The sequence below is a fragment of the Microtus ochrogaster genome (genome assembly GCF_000317375.1).
Source record: "Microtus ochrogaster isolate Prairie Vole_2 chromosome 14 unlocalized genomic scaffold, MicOch1.0 chr14_random_1, whole genome shotgun sequence".
Lineage (NCBI taxonomy): Eukaryota > Metazoa > Chordata > Mammalia > Rodentia > Cricetidae > Microtus > Microtus ochrogaster.
This window is the reverse complement of record NW_004949096.1, coordinates 34,183,993-34,201,458: the sequence shown is the minus strand read 5'-3', so window position 1 is coordinate 34,201,458 and position 17,466 is coordinate 34,183,993. Positions and strand designations below refer to the sequence as shown.

General features: G+C 44.4%; 1 protein-coding gene across 2 annotated transcripts in view; it reads left to right on the top strand.

The window, feature by feature from the left end:
• Window positions 1-8,862, top strand: part of Secisbp2l (SECIS binding protein 2 like) — a 50,173-nt gene extending 41,311 nt beyond the window's left edge. For both annotated transcript variants that reach the window (XM_026787702.1, XM_005364401.2), the window contains 2 exons: window positions 1,957-2,176; window positions 4,986-8,862. In XM_026787702.1, the coding sequence (XP_026643503.1) occupies window positions 1,957-2,176; window positions 4,986-5,641 (876 nt within the window). In that variant the 3' untranslated portion in view covers window positions 5,642-8,862. The remainder of the gene's footprint in view (window positions 1-1,956; window positions 2,177-4,985) is intronic.
• The last annotated feature ends 8,604 nt before the right edge of the window (window positions 8,863-17,466 follow it).

Here is a 17,466-nt window from a genome sequence, read left to right as displayed (position 1 = left end):
GCACACACCTGCTCACCTCCACACACACTTCCTGTAGTGCATCCGCACACACCTGCTCACCCACACCCACACACACTTTAGAGGCCTATTCTCTTTCTCCTTCCTGTTAACACTTTCCAGGAGTGAGTCATCCAAAGGAATGGACCAGAACTTCCTTCTTCAGTATTTTCTTTTCTTCCCTTATATCCTTTAGTTTCTGACTGTTTCTGTCTGTCCTGCTTATAATACCTGTTTCAATCTCAAAATCATAAAGCTTCATACCTGTTCTCTTTTTACTGGTTTCATTCAAATGTGTGGTTTGTTAGACACTACAAATAAAATTTGTCATTATTAGTGGTCCATGAAGGGACCGCTTTTAACCATTCTTCTTCCTCTGTAAAAGCAGTGTGTGTGCTTGACAGGTAGGTGCAGCATTGCCGCCTTAGCAGTCAGCACAGCTAGCAGCAGCATTCAGTGTGGCAGTAATGCAGTGCCCCAGTGAGAGTAAAGAAAGCCTCTTGTACTTTCCACACTGTCTTACTTTTATATATAAACTTCAACATATATCAAGCCATGTTGAAATTCTCTGATGATACATGTTTACTGTCTTACTAACCAAGACATTAAAACATTTGCCAGGGGTACCAGGCAGGTAGTTGTGCACACCTTTAATCCCAGTGCTTGGGAGGCAGAGGCAGTGGAGCTACAGAGTAAAAAAAGCGCCACCCCTTCCCCTGAACAGAGTCTTTGAATGATGCCAGGAAGCGCTAGGCTTTGTCTCTGCTGTTGAAGTGCAGCTTTGGTGCTTGTCAATATGGCCATTTTATTGACCATGAGGCTGCCCCATGTCCCCTCCATTTCACTTCAGTTATTTCATTCATACTAATTTTTCTTCTATTGATGGAGGAAGTTTAGGTTAATCTATTTCCAGGCCCTGTATTCTGTTTTTATAGTTTGCCTTTGTTCTAATAATCATGCTTGCCTATTGTGTTATATTTTAACTATTGTCAAGTCCTAACCTTATCTATACAAACCAACTTCCTTTAGCCTCTTTTCAGTTCTTCTCACAATTGAGCATTGCAGAAAGGTTGTCTTTTTTATTTTTGTTTGTTTGGGAAAGAACTCACTATAGAGTTCTGGCAAGCCTGGAAACTCTATCTGCCTCTGCCAGGATTAAGGTATCTGTCATCACACCTAGCTAGAGAACTTTAGATTCCTTTGGAAACTGCCATCTTTTTCTTTTTCTTCTACAGGGTTTCTCTGTAGCTTTAGAGCCTGTCCTGGAACTCTTGTAGACCAGGCTGGCTTCAAACTCACAGAGACCCGCCTGCCTCTGCCTCCCGAGTGCTGGGATTAAAGGTTAAAGGTGTGCCACCACCGCCCTGGTGGAAACTGCCGTCCTCTGTACCCCTGACCACCTCCCTACACATGCTCATTCCCTCACCTAACCCAAGTAAGACTGCCACTGCCCCCAAACCAGCCTGCGCTTCTCTGTGTCTCCCTTAACTGTTTCCCACGCTTAGCTAGTGAAAACTGCCTGTCCTTCCTTCTCAGAACTGTACCTGTTTTCAAGTTCTGTGCCAGATGATTCTTTGAATTCTTCAGTGAGGCCCACAATGAGATCAGTGCCTTCTTTAAAAGCTCCAGTGTTGTTAGTCCAGTGTTTGTTTTTAGAAACCTTGAGCCACTGTGCTCTTTTCCCTTTGAGTCATGCCCAGGTTTCCCTAAGAGAAGAGCTTACTCCATTCTTACTCTGTAGTACAGACTAAAGGAAGGGCTGTTTATGGAAAATTTTAAATGGATTGCATTTAGAGGCTTGTGCTAGAATCAGTTGGCTCAGCCCTGTGAGGATTAGTAAGTCACGTCGGTTGCGTACATTTCATAAGGTTCTGTGGTTTATGAACTGCCCAGAACTAAAGATGTAAAAAACTTCATAAAAAACCATGGTTAGTCACAGAGGAATCTCTGTCTTTTTAGAGCCTATTTAATAGATTAGTGGAGCTCACCGAGGAAGCCAGGAAGGCTTATAAAGACATGGTCGCAGCAACAGAGCAGGAGCAGGCAGAGGAAGCCTTGAAGAGCGTGAAGACAGTGCCTCACCACATGGGCCACTCTCGGAACCCCTCTGCAGCCAGTGCCATCTCCTTCTGCAGCGTGATTTCTGAACCTATTTCGGAAGTAAATGAAAAGGAATATGGTAAGGTGTCCCATAGCATTTTAAATGAAATAATTCAAGTGGTTAAAACCATCTATATTAAACCTTCCATTGTACTTGTTTGTTCTTGTACTTTTTTTTTTGAAGTCTGACCTTGAACTCACTGTGTGGACGCTGAGGAAGACCTTGAACTTCAGACCCGCCTGTCTTTCTCACCCAAGTGCTGAGATTACTGGCTTGTGCTACCACACACAGTTTATTTGACACTGGGAAGCAAGCCCAGGACTCCGTGCAAACTAAGCAAGAACTCTATCATCTGAGCCACATCTCCAGCCTATTTATTCTTATTCTTGATTATCAAGTTTGGTTTAAAAATTAGCTTAATAAAAGACACAGAATAAATGAAAAGAAAGTTAAAAAATTTGGTTTAAACATTATTATTTAAAACAATATTTGGCTGGGCAAGGTAGCACACACCTCTAATCTCAGCTTTTGGTAGACAGAGACAGGACCAGCGTGGTGTATATAACAAGTTCCAGGACAACCAGGGCTATTGAGACTGCCCTTTAAGACCCTGGAATTCAATCACATTTTGTCTTAGTCAGTTGTTCCATTGCAATGAAGAGACACTGTGGCCATGGCAACTCATAAAGGGAAGCATTTAGGTGGGGCTTGCTTCAGTTTCAGAGGTGTAGTCCATTATCATCATAGTGGGGAGCATGATGGCATGCAGGCAGGCGGGTGCTGGAGCAGTAGTTAGAACCAGATCCATAGGCAGAGAGAGAGAGACACACACACATTGGGTCTGGTGTGTGCTTTTAAAACCTCAAAATCTTCCAACAGTTCTTCCAACAAAGCCTACCTCTCCTGAGGCTTCTAGCTGGGCAGTGGTGGCACATGCCTTTAATCTCAGCACTTGGGATGCCTTAGTTTTTATTTTTAACACTACTCAAGAAGTAACTAAATGCTGAACCTCTCTTTAGGAAAAAGAAAAGCCAATGAAAGGAAATGTAAATGTGACCTTAAGGCTTTTTTCATAATGAAATATATATGAACTAATAACTTATTTTAATTTCTTAAAATTGTATTTATCATGTGTACATATTCATGATAGGATGCAGCACCGCGATGGATGCTACAGCATGTTCTGTGGTGGTCGGAGTACAGTTTAGTGGAGTCACTTTTCCATGGTTACCAGCCTTTAATAGCTGTTTTTAAGAATGTTATTTACTGCCAGGCAGAGGTGGTAGCAGGCGCCTTTAGTCCTAGCACTTGGGAGGCAGATGCAGGCAGATGGCTGTGAGTTCGAGGCCAGCCTGGTCTACGGAGCAAACTTCAGGACAGCCAGGGCTGCACAGAGAAAGCCTGTCTCAGCCCCACCTCCAAAATGTTATTTCCGGTGTGGCAGCCGCGGAGCGCAGATGTGGTGGAGTGAGGAAGGTGGAGGTCAGATAGGACAGTAAGTGCTTTTCAGTGGCCATGTAAAGTGCGGAGGGTCCAGCCGGGACTCTCCTAGGAAAGTCAGGAAGGAGGGCTCCCAGGATGGTCATAGGACTTCCCCGGAGCATACGTGCTGAGACATAGCCTATCCTGGGACGGCTGGCACTGTTTAGTGATACTTGGGGTAGCTTGCACGGTGGGGGGCAGGATGCAGTGGGACCACAAAGACAGGTAGGTAAGGTCAGATCCTGAGTGGCTCAGAGGTGCTAGCTAAGGAGTGTGAATCTTCTCTTAGGACACCAAAAGCCAATGAGACAGAGCTAAAGGCAATTTGCAAAATAAGCTAGGAATGTACCACAAATGAATGGAGAGATTAAGACCTGAGTTAAGACAGCAGTGATCATATTGTTTTTGAGCTAGAAGTGACACAAAGTAATGAGTTCTGTGGGATAGAGGTATAGAATAAGGAAGAAAGATAGGGTAAGAGTTGTCCGCTGGTATCTTGTGCTTTTATACTGTGAACGGTTGTATTACTAATGAGACTGCGCACATAGGCGGTAGACTGCATCCATAGGTAGGAGGGAGTGAGTGGATCTGGCCTCTGCTGAAGCAGCTGAAGGGAAGAAAGGCTTCTTGTTTGTTTCCCCTTTCTGTATAAGCTGTGTCCTGACTGAAGTGTCCCAAATGCTGCCTGCATCAGTGTGTACAGTCTGTGGCTAATAAGTTAAATATAGGTTGTGTGTCGTTTTCTCTTTTCATTACAACATGATAGTAGAATTACTCCTATAAAACGCATTTACTGTAAGATAATTGGATATTTTTATTTAAAAATTAAGCCAACAGGAGTGTGAGACTGTGTTCACCCTAGAGTGCTAGTCTGTGAAGGTGGTTTGTTAACACTGTGTAAGCCAAGTGAGGTGTGTTTGAAGTCAGATTTTCCCAGACACTAGAAATGCATGGTTAGATTGGTTGTGTATAATGAAACATATGACCCAAATCATAGGTGATATGCTTTTCCAAACCCTTGAGGTCAGAATTTTTGTTTTGCTAGATATCTTGGCTGTCATGCCTGTGAGTTTGGGGTCCTTGAAGTCAGCATAACTGTAGGGACACAAACCCCAGAGACAGTGCACTGTTTTCATATGCAGGCTCTATGTAAACGCCAGCAGCTGTTAGATGTGGCCTTCTGCTTTCTGACACAGCACTGCATTTTATCTCTTAGGTCTTCATTTGAATGCATGTTGTTTTGAACATTTTTATATTTTTATAGCATTTAAACTCATTTTCTCACTTAGTTGCTGAGCCAGCAAATTTTTATATGTTATTCTTACCCCTTTTATTTTGGTGTTTCAAATAAGTTCCATGATTCTGAAACTGTTTTTCATTCTCGAAAATGTGTTCCTGCTTGTAGAAACTAATTGGAGAAGCATGGTGGAGACGTCAGATGGCTTGGAAACATCAGAGAACGAGAAAGAGCTTCCCTCTAAGCAGGGCCCTTCTGAAAAGCCTAGTAAACTCGCGCTTGACACAACCCTTGTGAGGAAGCAGCCGCTACCAGCTGCAGACAGCACTACCTCAGCGCCAAGCCAGGGGAAGCCCCTAAGTGACAAGGACGAGCTGAAGCCAGACGACCTGGAGTGGGCCTCCCAGCAGAGCACCGAGACGGGCTCCCTGGATGGCAGTTGCCGAGATCTTTTGAATTCCTCCATCACCAGCACCACCAGCACTCTTGTACCTGGCATGCTTGAAGAAGAGGATGATGAAGAAGAGGAAGAGGAAGAAGATTATACTCACGAACCCATATCAGTAGAAGTGCAACTCAATAGTAGAATTGAGTCCTGGGTCTCAGAGACCCAGAGGACTATGGAAACCCTTCAGCTCGGCAAGGCCCTTCCTGGCTCCGAGGAAGACAATGCAGAACAAAGTGGAGAGGAATCTGCAGAAGCACCTGAGGGCCTGGAATCGGGGGTGGATGGTGAGACCTGGACCCCTGACCAGCAGCCGAAGCCCAGCATTTCCATGAACAAAGAGCACTCTGATTCCAATTCTGCTCCCCCAAATCTGTAACTCAGGAAGTGTCAGCTGTCTCCAGCCGTGTCTGGCTGCAGCCATGTCCCTGACACTCCATCTCAGCGTTTTCCACTGTCCAGTTATTTACTGTGTTTTTAATTCCCAACAGACCTTTTATAGCTTCTACCTATTTTGTTACGATCTCTAGTTTTGCTCCTAACTAGTGTCCAAGTCTCTTTCTGAGAATTGTGGAGACAGTTCAGACTTGTTTCAACTTACTTTGTAATGAAAAATAATGATTAAAGAAAGAAGACCAAATTCTACAGAAAAAAAACAGCTAATGGCTGTTTAAGGTTATTTTACAAACTAAACATTGAGATTATAAGGACCAGTGTTTGCTGATTCCATCTCCTTCAGGGTAATTTTTGTCTGTTGGAGTTGTGGAAGCTGCTTATGAAAAGTGCTGGAGGTAGATCAGGGACTCAAAGTCAAGGGCAGCAAGGCTGCTCAGCGCTATGCATTAAAAATGGGTGCACAGTGCTTGTTTCTGAAGCTGCTGATCATTGTAACCCATAGAATCGGGCTGGGCTGAAACAGCCTGCAGGAGTTAGGCAAACACCGGAGTGTTACCACGCTGGCCACCTTTGTAGAAAGGGATAGATGTTTGTAAGAGCAGACAGTCACCATGGTGCAACTTGCCAGGTTCTGTCTAATTCTTGCCTCTTACCTCAGGAATGTTCTTGTACATAGTATGTAAAGTCAGGCAAACACTGACAGGTGAACAGTGTACAGGTTTGTATTAGCACAGCAATTCCCTGTGGACATCCAGAAGCAAGGCTGTCCTGCTGTGTTCTACTTCTTGCTTTTGCTTTAAGATCCTCGTGTCTTGAGGCATGGTTCTGTTTGCATATTCAAACAAATCCACTTTGTAAGTCATTTCATCTTTTTTTAAAATGCACCTTCCTCATGGCAAGAATCACAGTTACAGGAAGTCAGGGAAAGGCCTTTTGCACAGTTTGTGACTTGTTTGGATCAGGCTTGGAAGAAGCTGTAGAAGAAAAGAGAAGGTTATTCTAATATGCGGATTCTTCAGATGATTTATCATATGCAGATATATGCAGAAATTAATTTTATTTGTTGTTATCTATCTGTCCCTCTCTAGGAGTATGTGTGTGGGGGGGAAGAATCTTAATGAGCTATTTTGTTTGCTGTCCAGCCATCACCTGAATTCCTTTGTCTTCCAAGTTTCTGTAAGATGGAAGAATCATACATCACCCGTCTTTTGTCTTCAACTCCTTTCCTTCAACCCCAGCTACCAGTACACAGACGGACACGAGCTTTCTCCTTAGAGAGAAGCGGGCAGCAGCCAGGTGTATGCCCCTCCTCTGCTTATGCAGGGCAGGACTTTGTCTCCCAGAGACAGAAGAGACAAGTTACAGAAAGTCTTTGCTGAAATAATTGGACCTGCTGTGAGAGTTCTGAGGCTTTATAATGCTGGCATTTAATGCTGGAGGGATGAAATTCTTGACTGATGGCATAGTATTTGTAAATTGTGAAAGTTTAGAAGCATTGCTTTATAAAAAAAAAAAAAAATCAGTCAACTTGATTAGTGTGCTAAAGGGGACAGTCTAAACTGCTGTCCAGTGTGGACTTTAGGCACTGATTATCTGATACTTCAGTTAGACGTAAGGAATGAAGCTGACACAGTGTGATCACATGGGCGGATTCTTACTGTCTGCATGTTTGGAAGCCTTAACATGTGTAGAGAAATGATAGAGGTTTGGATGACTGACAGTCTTGAAAGTAGGTGTGAAAGCTTCTCCTGTTTTTCATGACGTTGTTTCCTGTTGGGTGTCAGTGGTTCACATAGCTCTTGATCTGGAGGTAGTGGCTTTTCAGAGATTCCTTGTATTTGATTCTCTTCTGGGCGTGGATCATCATTTTAGAGTTTGACACTTGTACCAAAAGAGAAGTTGAGGAAGTCTTGACAATACCAGCAGCTTCCTTCTGCTGCAGCTGTCAGGCGTTCAGTGAGTGTCCTCTCAGAGGCAGTGCTTTCCTGCCCCAAACCCAAGGGACCACAGACTTTACACAGGAAGCTGGGCACTCTAGAGGAGAGCCCAGAGTTTATCAAAGGAAGTTCTGAGTACCCTTAAATACGGATCAGCGATATCTTTATAATCTGTTTCCTTTGGGTAAATTTGGGGATGTTCATGTATATTGAGTTCCAGGCTTTAGAAGGGGGTATGAGAAATAGGAAAATCTTATTTTTGGAAGTAGGTATCATTCACTCTTTGAGACTTAGAAATAAATCTAATGGTAAGAAGATGAGTTTATCGGCACAAGAAATAAAAACTGATTTTTTCCTTAGTGTGTAGATGTAGTTTTACTGGCAATAATTAGTGTTAGATTTCTCTTAGTACATGAATTACAGTGTAAATTACACTCCTCTGGTTTGACTTCCTCTCTGCTAGGCTTGTTTGTTCTGAAGATTACTTCTCAAAGACAGATGTTCATAATAGCTTCATTTTTTTTTTTTGGTTTTAATCTTTGTAAATGATGTAGTATAATTTCTTTTGACTAAACATGGAAAAATAACATGTGTTATACATTGAAAAGTTTTTACAGGCTTTGACTGGGATCATTTTTGAAGAGACGGTATTTTATATGCTTCCAGTATTTGGAAAAGAATTAGTCAAAAGGAATTCAAATAATTTAAATATTGACAAATTAATATCGAAATAACATACTTGTGTGATTTTTTTAATAACCTGGGGAAAATGGGATGTGGGAATTACAATGTGCAAAGAAAGAGCGATCTTTGCATTCATTTTTGACTCCTAACACAAAACTGCTAAGTCGTAACACATTGTTACTTTAATATATGTATAAAGTATTACTGTTTGTAAAGCTGCTGTTTGCTTAAGAAATTATCATGTAAGTATTTTCTGTACATTGTGCCAACAGATTAGAACATTAATTTAATTTGCTGAAAGCTTATCTTTTTATTTAAATTTTTTTCTGTGGAATATTTTATTTCAAACATCTTTCCTTCTTCCTTGTCCCTTCATTCTTTGTACACATCATAGATTCTGCAGAATCTAAAAACTTCACCCTGGTTAATGATAACATTTAAACTTCGTTGGCATATTACACCTTAAAAGTATTTGTATTGTTTTGTAATTTAATTTCTAAATATACCACCTGAATTTATAATTTAATGTCTTAATTGTAATGCTCTAATAAAAACTAGCAAAATTTAGTGGATTATACCAAAAGAGGACTGGTGTGTTTTCTTGTGAAGGATAAACATTATCCCACATTCAGAGGTAAGGTACAGCTGTTTGCACTAAGCACTAGCAGGGTCTTCTCTACTAACAAAGTGGTTATTGAAATGCATTTTGATGTCACTCCAGCTCCTTGATCTCCTCTGTGCAGGTTGATTTTTGAGGATTTTGCCTCCCTTGTCGCATGGCTTTGCCAGGATTCTCGTGGAGTAATAGCAGTCTCTGTGGAGGGGTCGACATGATCTGTGGCACTCGCCTGTCTTCTGAGCAGACTGCCTGGTGTTAGACTCCTGCAGATCCCTCAGGGCTCACAGCAGCCCTAACATGTTGGTGCCAAGGCTGTGCTTTCCTTTCCAGGATAAACTATTCAAGATCCTACAGCCAGTAAGTGTCAGGTCTGGAATTCAAATTCTAGCCACGGATTTACGGTTGTGGAATAATCATTTTTTACACTGTGAAGGTATGTCTGTGCCGAGGTGCCTTTTGATTGGTTTAATAAAGAACTGAGTGGCCAATAGCCAGGCAGGAATAGGTTAGGTGGCAGAGAGAGAAGAGGAGATGAATCTAGGCCCTAGGACAGACTCCAGGGGAGACAGAGGAAGCAGGACATGCAGGAGGAGAGGTTAAAGTCATGAGCCACAAAGCAGCACATAGACTAATAAAAATGGGTTAATTTAAGTTATAAGAGCTAGTTAGGAACAAGCCTAAGCTAAGGCTGAGCTTTCATAATTAATAATAAGTCTCTGTGTCATGATTTGGTGGCTGGTGGTTCAAGAAAGCCTGCTACACTTAATTGTGTCTTAGAGTATCCAGGTATGCACAGCGCTTCCTGGGCAGCATGGACTTTGAGCAGTGAACTCTGCCCCACGGAAACATTGAGAAGCTGTAGAAGCTTGTCGCTTTGTTTTTCTTCAAATTGGCTAGAAGAAGGTATGCGTAGCCCCTGAAGACAGTTGAAAGCTGCCATGAAATGGGAAAGGGAGTTTTCTTAGGGTTTCTATTGCTGTGAAGAGACGCCATGACCATGACAACTCTTATAAAGGGAAACATTTAATTGGGACTGACTTACAGTTTCAGAGGCTTAGTCCATTATCATCATGGTGGGTCTTGGCAGTGCGCAGGTAGACATGGTGCTGGAGAGTAGCTGAGAGTTCTTCATCTTGATGAAGCTGAGCTTGAGCAAGTAAGACCTCAAAGCCCACATTCACAGTGACACACATTCTCTAACGAGGCCACACCTCCTAATAGTGCTATTGCCTGTGGGCCAAGCGTTCACACATGAGAGTCTATGGGGGCCATACATACTCAAATCACCACAGAAGTATGTTAAACAACAGGTTTTCTGCCATGTACTTAGTTCCTACTCTGGCATTCTATAACTTAGAAACTGTGTTGTTTTATTTTTTTAAAATATTTATTAAGTATACAATATTCTATCTGCATATATGCCTGCAGGCCAGAAGAGGACACCAGATCTCATTACAGATGGTTGTGAGCCACCATGTGATTGCTGGGAATTGAACTCAGGACCTTTGGAAGAGCAGGCAATGTTCTTAACCGCTGAGCCATCTCGTCAGCCCCCCCCCCCATGTTGTTTTATTTTAAGAGGGCGTTTGGACCATCTGTTGAGTAATGTCTTTTGAGGTTTCTAAACCAGAGTAGTTCCACCCAAGAAAACAAATACCACCACAAAGAAAATCACATGACACATTTGGTTGCTCTATGTGTTTACACTATGCTGTAGTTCATTGGCTGTGTGATAAAATTCAGTCTAAATAACACATGTGACAGTTACTGGATATATTAAGTTTGGTTGTGTAAAAACCTTAGGCTGTTCCTCTCTATTCTTATAATGCAATGCCAAAATTGGTTCTCCATTAAATTCCTCTGTCTGTATTTTAATATCTCTGTGTTCTGTTTTTTATTAAGTTTTTCTAAGGCCTGTATCTTAGCACTCAGATTAACCAACTTTCTTATTGATAAGACAAAAATGATAAAGCTCACAATGTTTACAATGACATTACATAAATCCCATATAAATTAGATATCCTCTTATTTAATCATTCCATTTTCAAACATGTTATCATACACAGGCCCAAATCCTTCCATTGTAATTGCTTTTTACATTATTTAATGTAGGGAAAAAAACCTCTTTTAACTACTTCCTCCCTTTAAGCATTCCCAATTGTCTTACTAAATCTACTGGCCATGTTGATGAAGATGTGAGGCTTATTGCTGCTGTGTAGAACAGTAACAGCCTGACTGGATGTCAATGCCGCTAGCTAGTTTGACAGAGAAGGGGGTTGGTTCAGGGAGAGCCTGCCAGGGAAGAAAAAAAAACCAAGCCAGTTGGGCAGTGACTCTGACTGCATGTAGTTCTGGCCTATGCTGGCGGCTATAAAGTCACAGGTAAACGGCTTTTCTGTGAATTCGTACCCCAAACTTTGGGCACCAAAAGCAGCCAAGCCACTAGAGAGCTCTTACCTCTATGAAATCTTCAGACTGATTGAGAGTGAGTGCCTGTCTTATCTCACCATATATTTCTCTCTAGTGCCGGGATTAAAGGTGTGCATCCCCACTGCCTGGTCTCTGTGGCTAACTAGTGTGGCTGCTGGGGTTTAAGGCGTGTGCCACCACTGCCTGGCCTGTATGACTGACTAGCGTGACTGCTTTACACTCACCTTCAGGTAAGCGTTATCAAAAACACAAATGAATTATCACTACAAAGCCCCTACTCTCATGAGCCTGAGCCACAGTGTGATTCAATGGCATTTTCGTGTAAAACATGACAAGCTAGAGCGAACCCTTTTGCTGCTGCTTCTCCGACTGATTCTGAATATTCCATTTTGTTACCATGGCAACAGTCCTTAGCCCTTCTCTGCCACGCATAGACTCCGTCTCGGGAAACCACTGCTTTTGCTTGTGTGTAAGAAGCGGCTCATTCCTAAAACTCGGTGTGACAGGGCAGTTTGCCCATCACATTCCAAACCTGCTTCTGCTTCTGGTTCTTTGGCTATTTTTGCCACGTCCACAGTTAACTCTGCTGAAATTTGGAGCCCTTCGACGCCATCCACATGGGCTGGAATCAGTGTTGACACATACCCTTTCCCGTGACTCGTGGTTTTACACATGGGTGCTGGTGATTGCACCTGAATTCCCGCACACACTAGGCTCACCCCCAGCCCATGACTTCCTGATAACATCTGGTCATTCCTAGAAGGCCTTTAAATTATTTCCCCCAGATCCTTCAGAGGAATCGCTATCTATGACAGCTCTCGCCTTTCAAAAGGTATATTAGCTTTCTGTTGGTATAGTAAGATTATTTATATGTAAAGTAAAGAGGAATTTAGTACTTCTCACCCTAGTTTGTTCTGTCCTGAGATGTCTCACTAAGTTGCCTCCACTTCCTATACAGCAGTTTCCCGGATGTGGGGCTGCCACACCCAGCCAGTTTGCCACAGCTTCTACCCCAGGTTCCATTTTGCCTTGTTCTTCCTTGCTCCAGAGACAACAGATTTTCTGCGTACAATTGGAAGTTTCTTGTCCTGACCGCCTATTCTCTGTGCCAGCAGCTGCTTCCAAATTACCACACAGAGACTTAATAATATATATGAATTCCGGGCCAAATAGCCCAGGTTTATTACGAACTAGCCCTTACATCTTGTTAACCCTTATTTATGCTCTACCACGTGGCAGTACCTTTATTAGCATGGCGTGTTTGTGCTCCCTCTGCATCTGGCCGGTGATTCCTGACTCCACCCTTTTCCTTCCCAACATCCTTAGTTTGGTTGCCCTGTCTTTATTTCCTGCCTGGCTACTGGCCAATCATCATTTTATTAAACCATTTGAGTGACAAATCCATACAGTGTACAAGAGGGTTATTCCACAGCACCTGATTCCCCATGAACCAACATCTGCACACCTCCCTAAGTTGCCCAGGATCATAGAATGGAGGAAAGTCAAGAGTCTTTCTCTGGGTTGGGCTTTGTCTTACAGGAATTTGATTTTTTCGTCCAAACCACTACACGAGTCAGCCATCTGGATGTTGTGCTCTGCTGTCATTTGTGTGTGCCCTGAACTGGTTCTTACAGGTTTTCCCATGAGCCTTTGAGTTCACTGCTTGACCAGCTGGTACCAGAAGCCCAGCTTCGAGCCTGTCTTGGCCTTGGACATGACTACTTCTCTGAGCTTCATCATCTTTAGCATTTGATTGAAAGTGAAAATTATGTGCCTTTTCCTTTAAGTTCAACACTTACAAACCATTATATGGTTATTAATTTCAATATCGTTCTATCTTGGGGAATAGGGAGGCCTGAGGAGATGGAGAAAGACATGAGCTGATTGACGAAGCCACCAGAACATTTATGGTATTTACTGATGTGCAGGTCTCTGTCTTACACAGGCACAGGTCCTGGGCACCTCGAAACAGTTCCGTAACACAGCACCACCAAATGTCACTGAGCCCAGATCACCAGTGCAAACGTGATGATAATGAACACAAAACATTGGTAGATTCCTGAAACAAAGACTCTGAGTGCTGAAGGGAGTGTATATTCCCAACAGATGTGCTCAGCAGAGGGTCAGCACAAGCCTTCAAACTACATAAAGCATGGTGCTCATGAAGGGTGATAAAATATGGAATGGGTGCAACGGCTCAAGCCCCTGTCTCTCCATACCCTTTCACCTCGTCTTTCCCCTAGGACTGACTGACATGCCCACTGTTTATTTAGTTACTTGCCCACTCGTTATTGACGATTAGACATCATCATGATAAGGCAGCGGGCCACTTGTCCTCTTGCATCTCTGCACAACTGTCTGAGTTACTCAGTGTCAGGGAAGTCAGTGCACAGGTGTGGAAACATCTGGAGTCTTAGCCCTATATTTATATTTTTCTATCTATATTTTTCAGATAGTGGGACTTGGACTATTAGAGATGGGATGTATCAGTGAGCGTGGAAAGATGGCCCGCTGTAGGGTTGCAAAACTGACGCCCATTTGGGTGTGTGGGTGTGTGTTGGAGGGGGATCCATCATGCTCCTCGCAGCTCAGCATTCTGCTACAAGCTACTGGGTGACTTAGAGAATTCAGCCAAGAGCACGTTGCCCCCGTCGGCCATAAGTGTCAACATAGGTCTGGTCCAAGACACCTAATCTTGTGCCAGCTCCAGGAGTCCAAGCAGAGAGTAAGGAGGTGGAGACCTAATGTAAGGAGGTAGCCTTTACCCTTGTTCCATTGGCCTGCTCCAGCTGGCCAAAGGGGTGCAGCCATCAGACCAGCATCGAGTTGCTGATTTGATAGGAAGAGGCAGCAGTCACAAGTGAATGGCTGGCTAGTCTGATGAGAAGAAACGAGCCCACCTCCGGATCTCCCCCACTTCCCAACGAGGGAGAATTCTCATTGCTGCGTGTGGTGTGTATCTCGTGTGCTTGGGCCCCTTCCGGACCACGGGTTTCAGTCCTTTGATCTGGCTTTCCCTCCAAGGGAGCCCTGGCCAAAGGACGTGCATTCTGCACAACTGACCACTGTCGCAGCAACCAGGCAAGCACATTTCTATTTCCATCACAATTCCCAGCATCTCGGGAAAGAACTTGGCTCTTACTCTGGACCGACCCCTGCAGAGGGAGGAGAGCCTGCAGGCTCCTTCTGTAACCTTTCTTTGACTTGGACTCAGAAGACAAAGGTGATCTTGAGTGCTGTGGAGACACAGCTTCCCTTTATGCTACCACCAGGCCCCGGGAGCCGCCTGCTCTCTAGCACTGAGGCCCCTTTGTCCTGAAGGGGGACTGTGGCTTCCCTGCCCGCGCCCCTCCCCGTGAATCGCTGTGCCTGGAGAAGCCTTTGGACTTGCCCGGAGCACACTGGCTCTTTCTTCTCAGGCCCCTGCAGCTTCAGTGCTGCGCGCCTGGTCGCCTGGCTCCGTGGCTCAGTCCCTGCAAAAGCGCGGTGCTAGCTCCACGGACAGGCCTAGCTTCTGCCAAAGCGAAGGTCACAGCCAAAGGCCGGCTGGGACGCAGTTCCCGCCGCCGCCCCCAGGGGGCGCAGCAAAGCACCGGGAGAGGCTTTCGCACCTAAGCAAGCAACAAGCTTCTAGAAAGTCTTTCCATGAAACCTGTTTATTAGGTATATTAAGAGAGGGGGAAATCATCCCAAGTTTACTGTAAAAAAAAATCCAAATATGGTAGAAAATATGGAAGCCAGGGAGAGTCGACACTCATAAAGTTTTATCTAGAGCGCTCAACCTCCGTGTGAACCTCAGTGCCCCCATTGGTAAATGATGGTGCATTTACACAATGGTTCTAGATAGCCATTAAAACAATCCACCTGTAATTGCATGAGAAATATGGGGATTTCTCCCAACAGGGAAAAAATAGGTAGAAAATTGATCGCAATGTTTTCGGGTTGTTGTTAGGAAAAGAAAAAAAAAACATGGTTATGTATGAGGGAGAATATGTAGCTGTGCTTTGCGTGAGACGAAAATATCAGCAAGGATTGTATTTAAATTACGATGTGGATGAATTAAATTTTCATCTATGGCTTGTTTTTTAGCTCTGTCATTAAGGTACTTCTATAGAAAGGGGCTTAAGACCTGAGGTCAGCTTGAGAGGTCGAAAGGGCCCATGGGATTGTAACAGCAGGCTTTGTGACGATGTGCTGACAGAAGCCGGCCTCTTCTACAGTGCCTACACGAGTGGCCATTTGCACTTTTACTAGCCCAGCAGGGAACAGAGCGCCATACCATGTCTGCCTTTCTTTGCGGGGGCCCTGCACTAGCCCCACAAGCTGCATGCCCGGCTCCTGCCAGGCGTCGGAGCCCCCCCCCCCCCCCCGCCCCGTCTCAGTCCCAGTCTCTGCAAGGGAGGGGCCAACAGAGACAGAGCTTTGTGAAATGAATCCCTAAAGTTCTCTGGCTTAGCCTGGAGGCAGAGAGCACTAAGGAGCCTGAGTTCTCTCTATGTGAACCCCGAGCCTTTTCCAGCTCCCCTCTCACCTAGAACCCTCACTTTGGGGAAAGTCATTTGGCAACACTTAGCTTTAGCTGGATGAACTGGCACTTCTGTCTCTGCCTCTTGAGTGCTGAGGTTACAGGTCTTTGCTAGTACATCGGTTTTGTTCCCCGAAGACAGCCTGGGCTGCACAGCAAGACCCCTGCCTCAAAAAACAAAAACAAACAAAAATCCCGAAAGAGGCAATGAACTACCCGTATGGTAGGTTTCAAACAGAAATTAAAGAAGCATTAAGTTCATGTAGTCTATCGGGAGAGTTGTTGTGAAGTGAGCCTGTGAAGTTAGAGACCAAACTGGGTAAACAGGGCAGTAGAGTTACTGTTGGATTTGGGGTCACAGGTGCCATAGTAAAGGGAGAAGTTCACCGAGGCGCTAAGTCTTCATTTTCCAAAGAAGTAGAGGGGCACAGCCTTCTCGGAAAAGATGGACACCCGGCTAGCTCACTCCATTTACTTTATTCAAACAATTGCAAGGTTATTTGGGGCTGGGAATGGTTCCAACTACCAAAGTCATCTTGTTCTTGCTGCCCATGAGAACAGACAGCCCACACAGATCTCAGTCCCTTCTGATTATGACAAGCCACAATCAAACGCAAGAGCTCCAAGTCAGCCAGGAGTGTCTTAGAACCAAGGTCAGTACAACTGCCAGCTCTCCTGGAGCACCAAGTGCAGATTCTCCAGAGAAACACTGTTTCTTCAAGGTTTCAACAGTCTCAAAACAATCCTTAGCTTCTACTGATTAGCCAAACACTGTAAAGGCTTTGCTGAAGCATTTCTCTCCAAGCCGGACACAAAGACCTTACTCTGCTCTCCACGGCAAGCCATACTTTACAGTTCCCTACACGTAGTGACATTTGATCTGTCTCTATTTCAGACAAAGTCTTCAAGTTACCCTGGGACTGCAGAGTTCAAGCCCTTCTTTGTGGTAAAACACCAAACTAACCTCCCTGGAATGGAGTTGTAGGTAGTTGTGAGCTGCCATGTGGGTGCTAGGAATCCAGGTCCTCTGAAAGAGCAGCCAGTGCTCTTACTGCTGAGTCATCTTTCTATCTGTCTGTTTGTCTACCTCTCAAGTGTGTATGTGTGTGTGCGCATGCGCGTGTGTGCATGTGGTGTGTGCCTGTGCATGCATATGTGTGTGAGCATGTGCATGCGTGTGTGTGTGCATGTGTGTGTGCATGCATGCGTGTGTGTGCGTGTATGCGTGTGTGTTTGAATGCATGTGGAGGCAAGGGGGGAAACTGGCAGGACTCTGTTTGCCCTTCCATCATGTAGGTCCCAGAGACTGAACGCGGGTCATCGGGCTTGGCAGCGAGTGACTTTACCCACTCCACCATCTTGCTGGCCCCTTCCTTACTTTTCACGTAGCAGCAGCCCCTTGTGAAAGCTGGCCTTGCCTCCTGTCTGTAGTCCAGGCGGGACCTGGGCTGATGAGCTTCCTGCTTCCGCCTTTCCACCAGCTGGGGCTTTAGATGTTGGCATCTACACCTGGAGCTGTGCCGGTGACTGCCACTCCCTCTCATCCATTCCAATAGTTCATCGAAAACTTCTGTTGTGGTTGTTTTGTTAGTTTGAGACAGGATTTCTCTGTG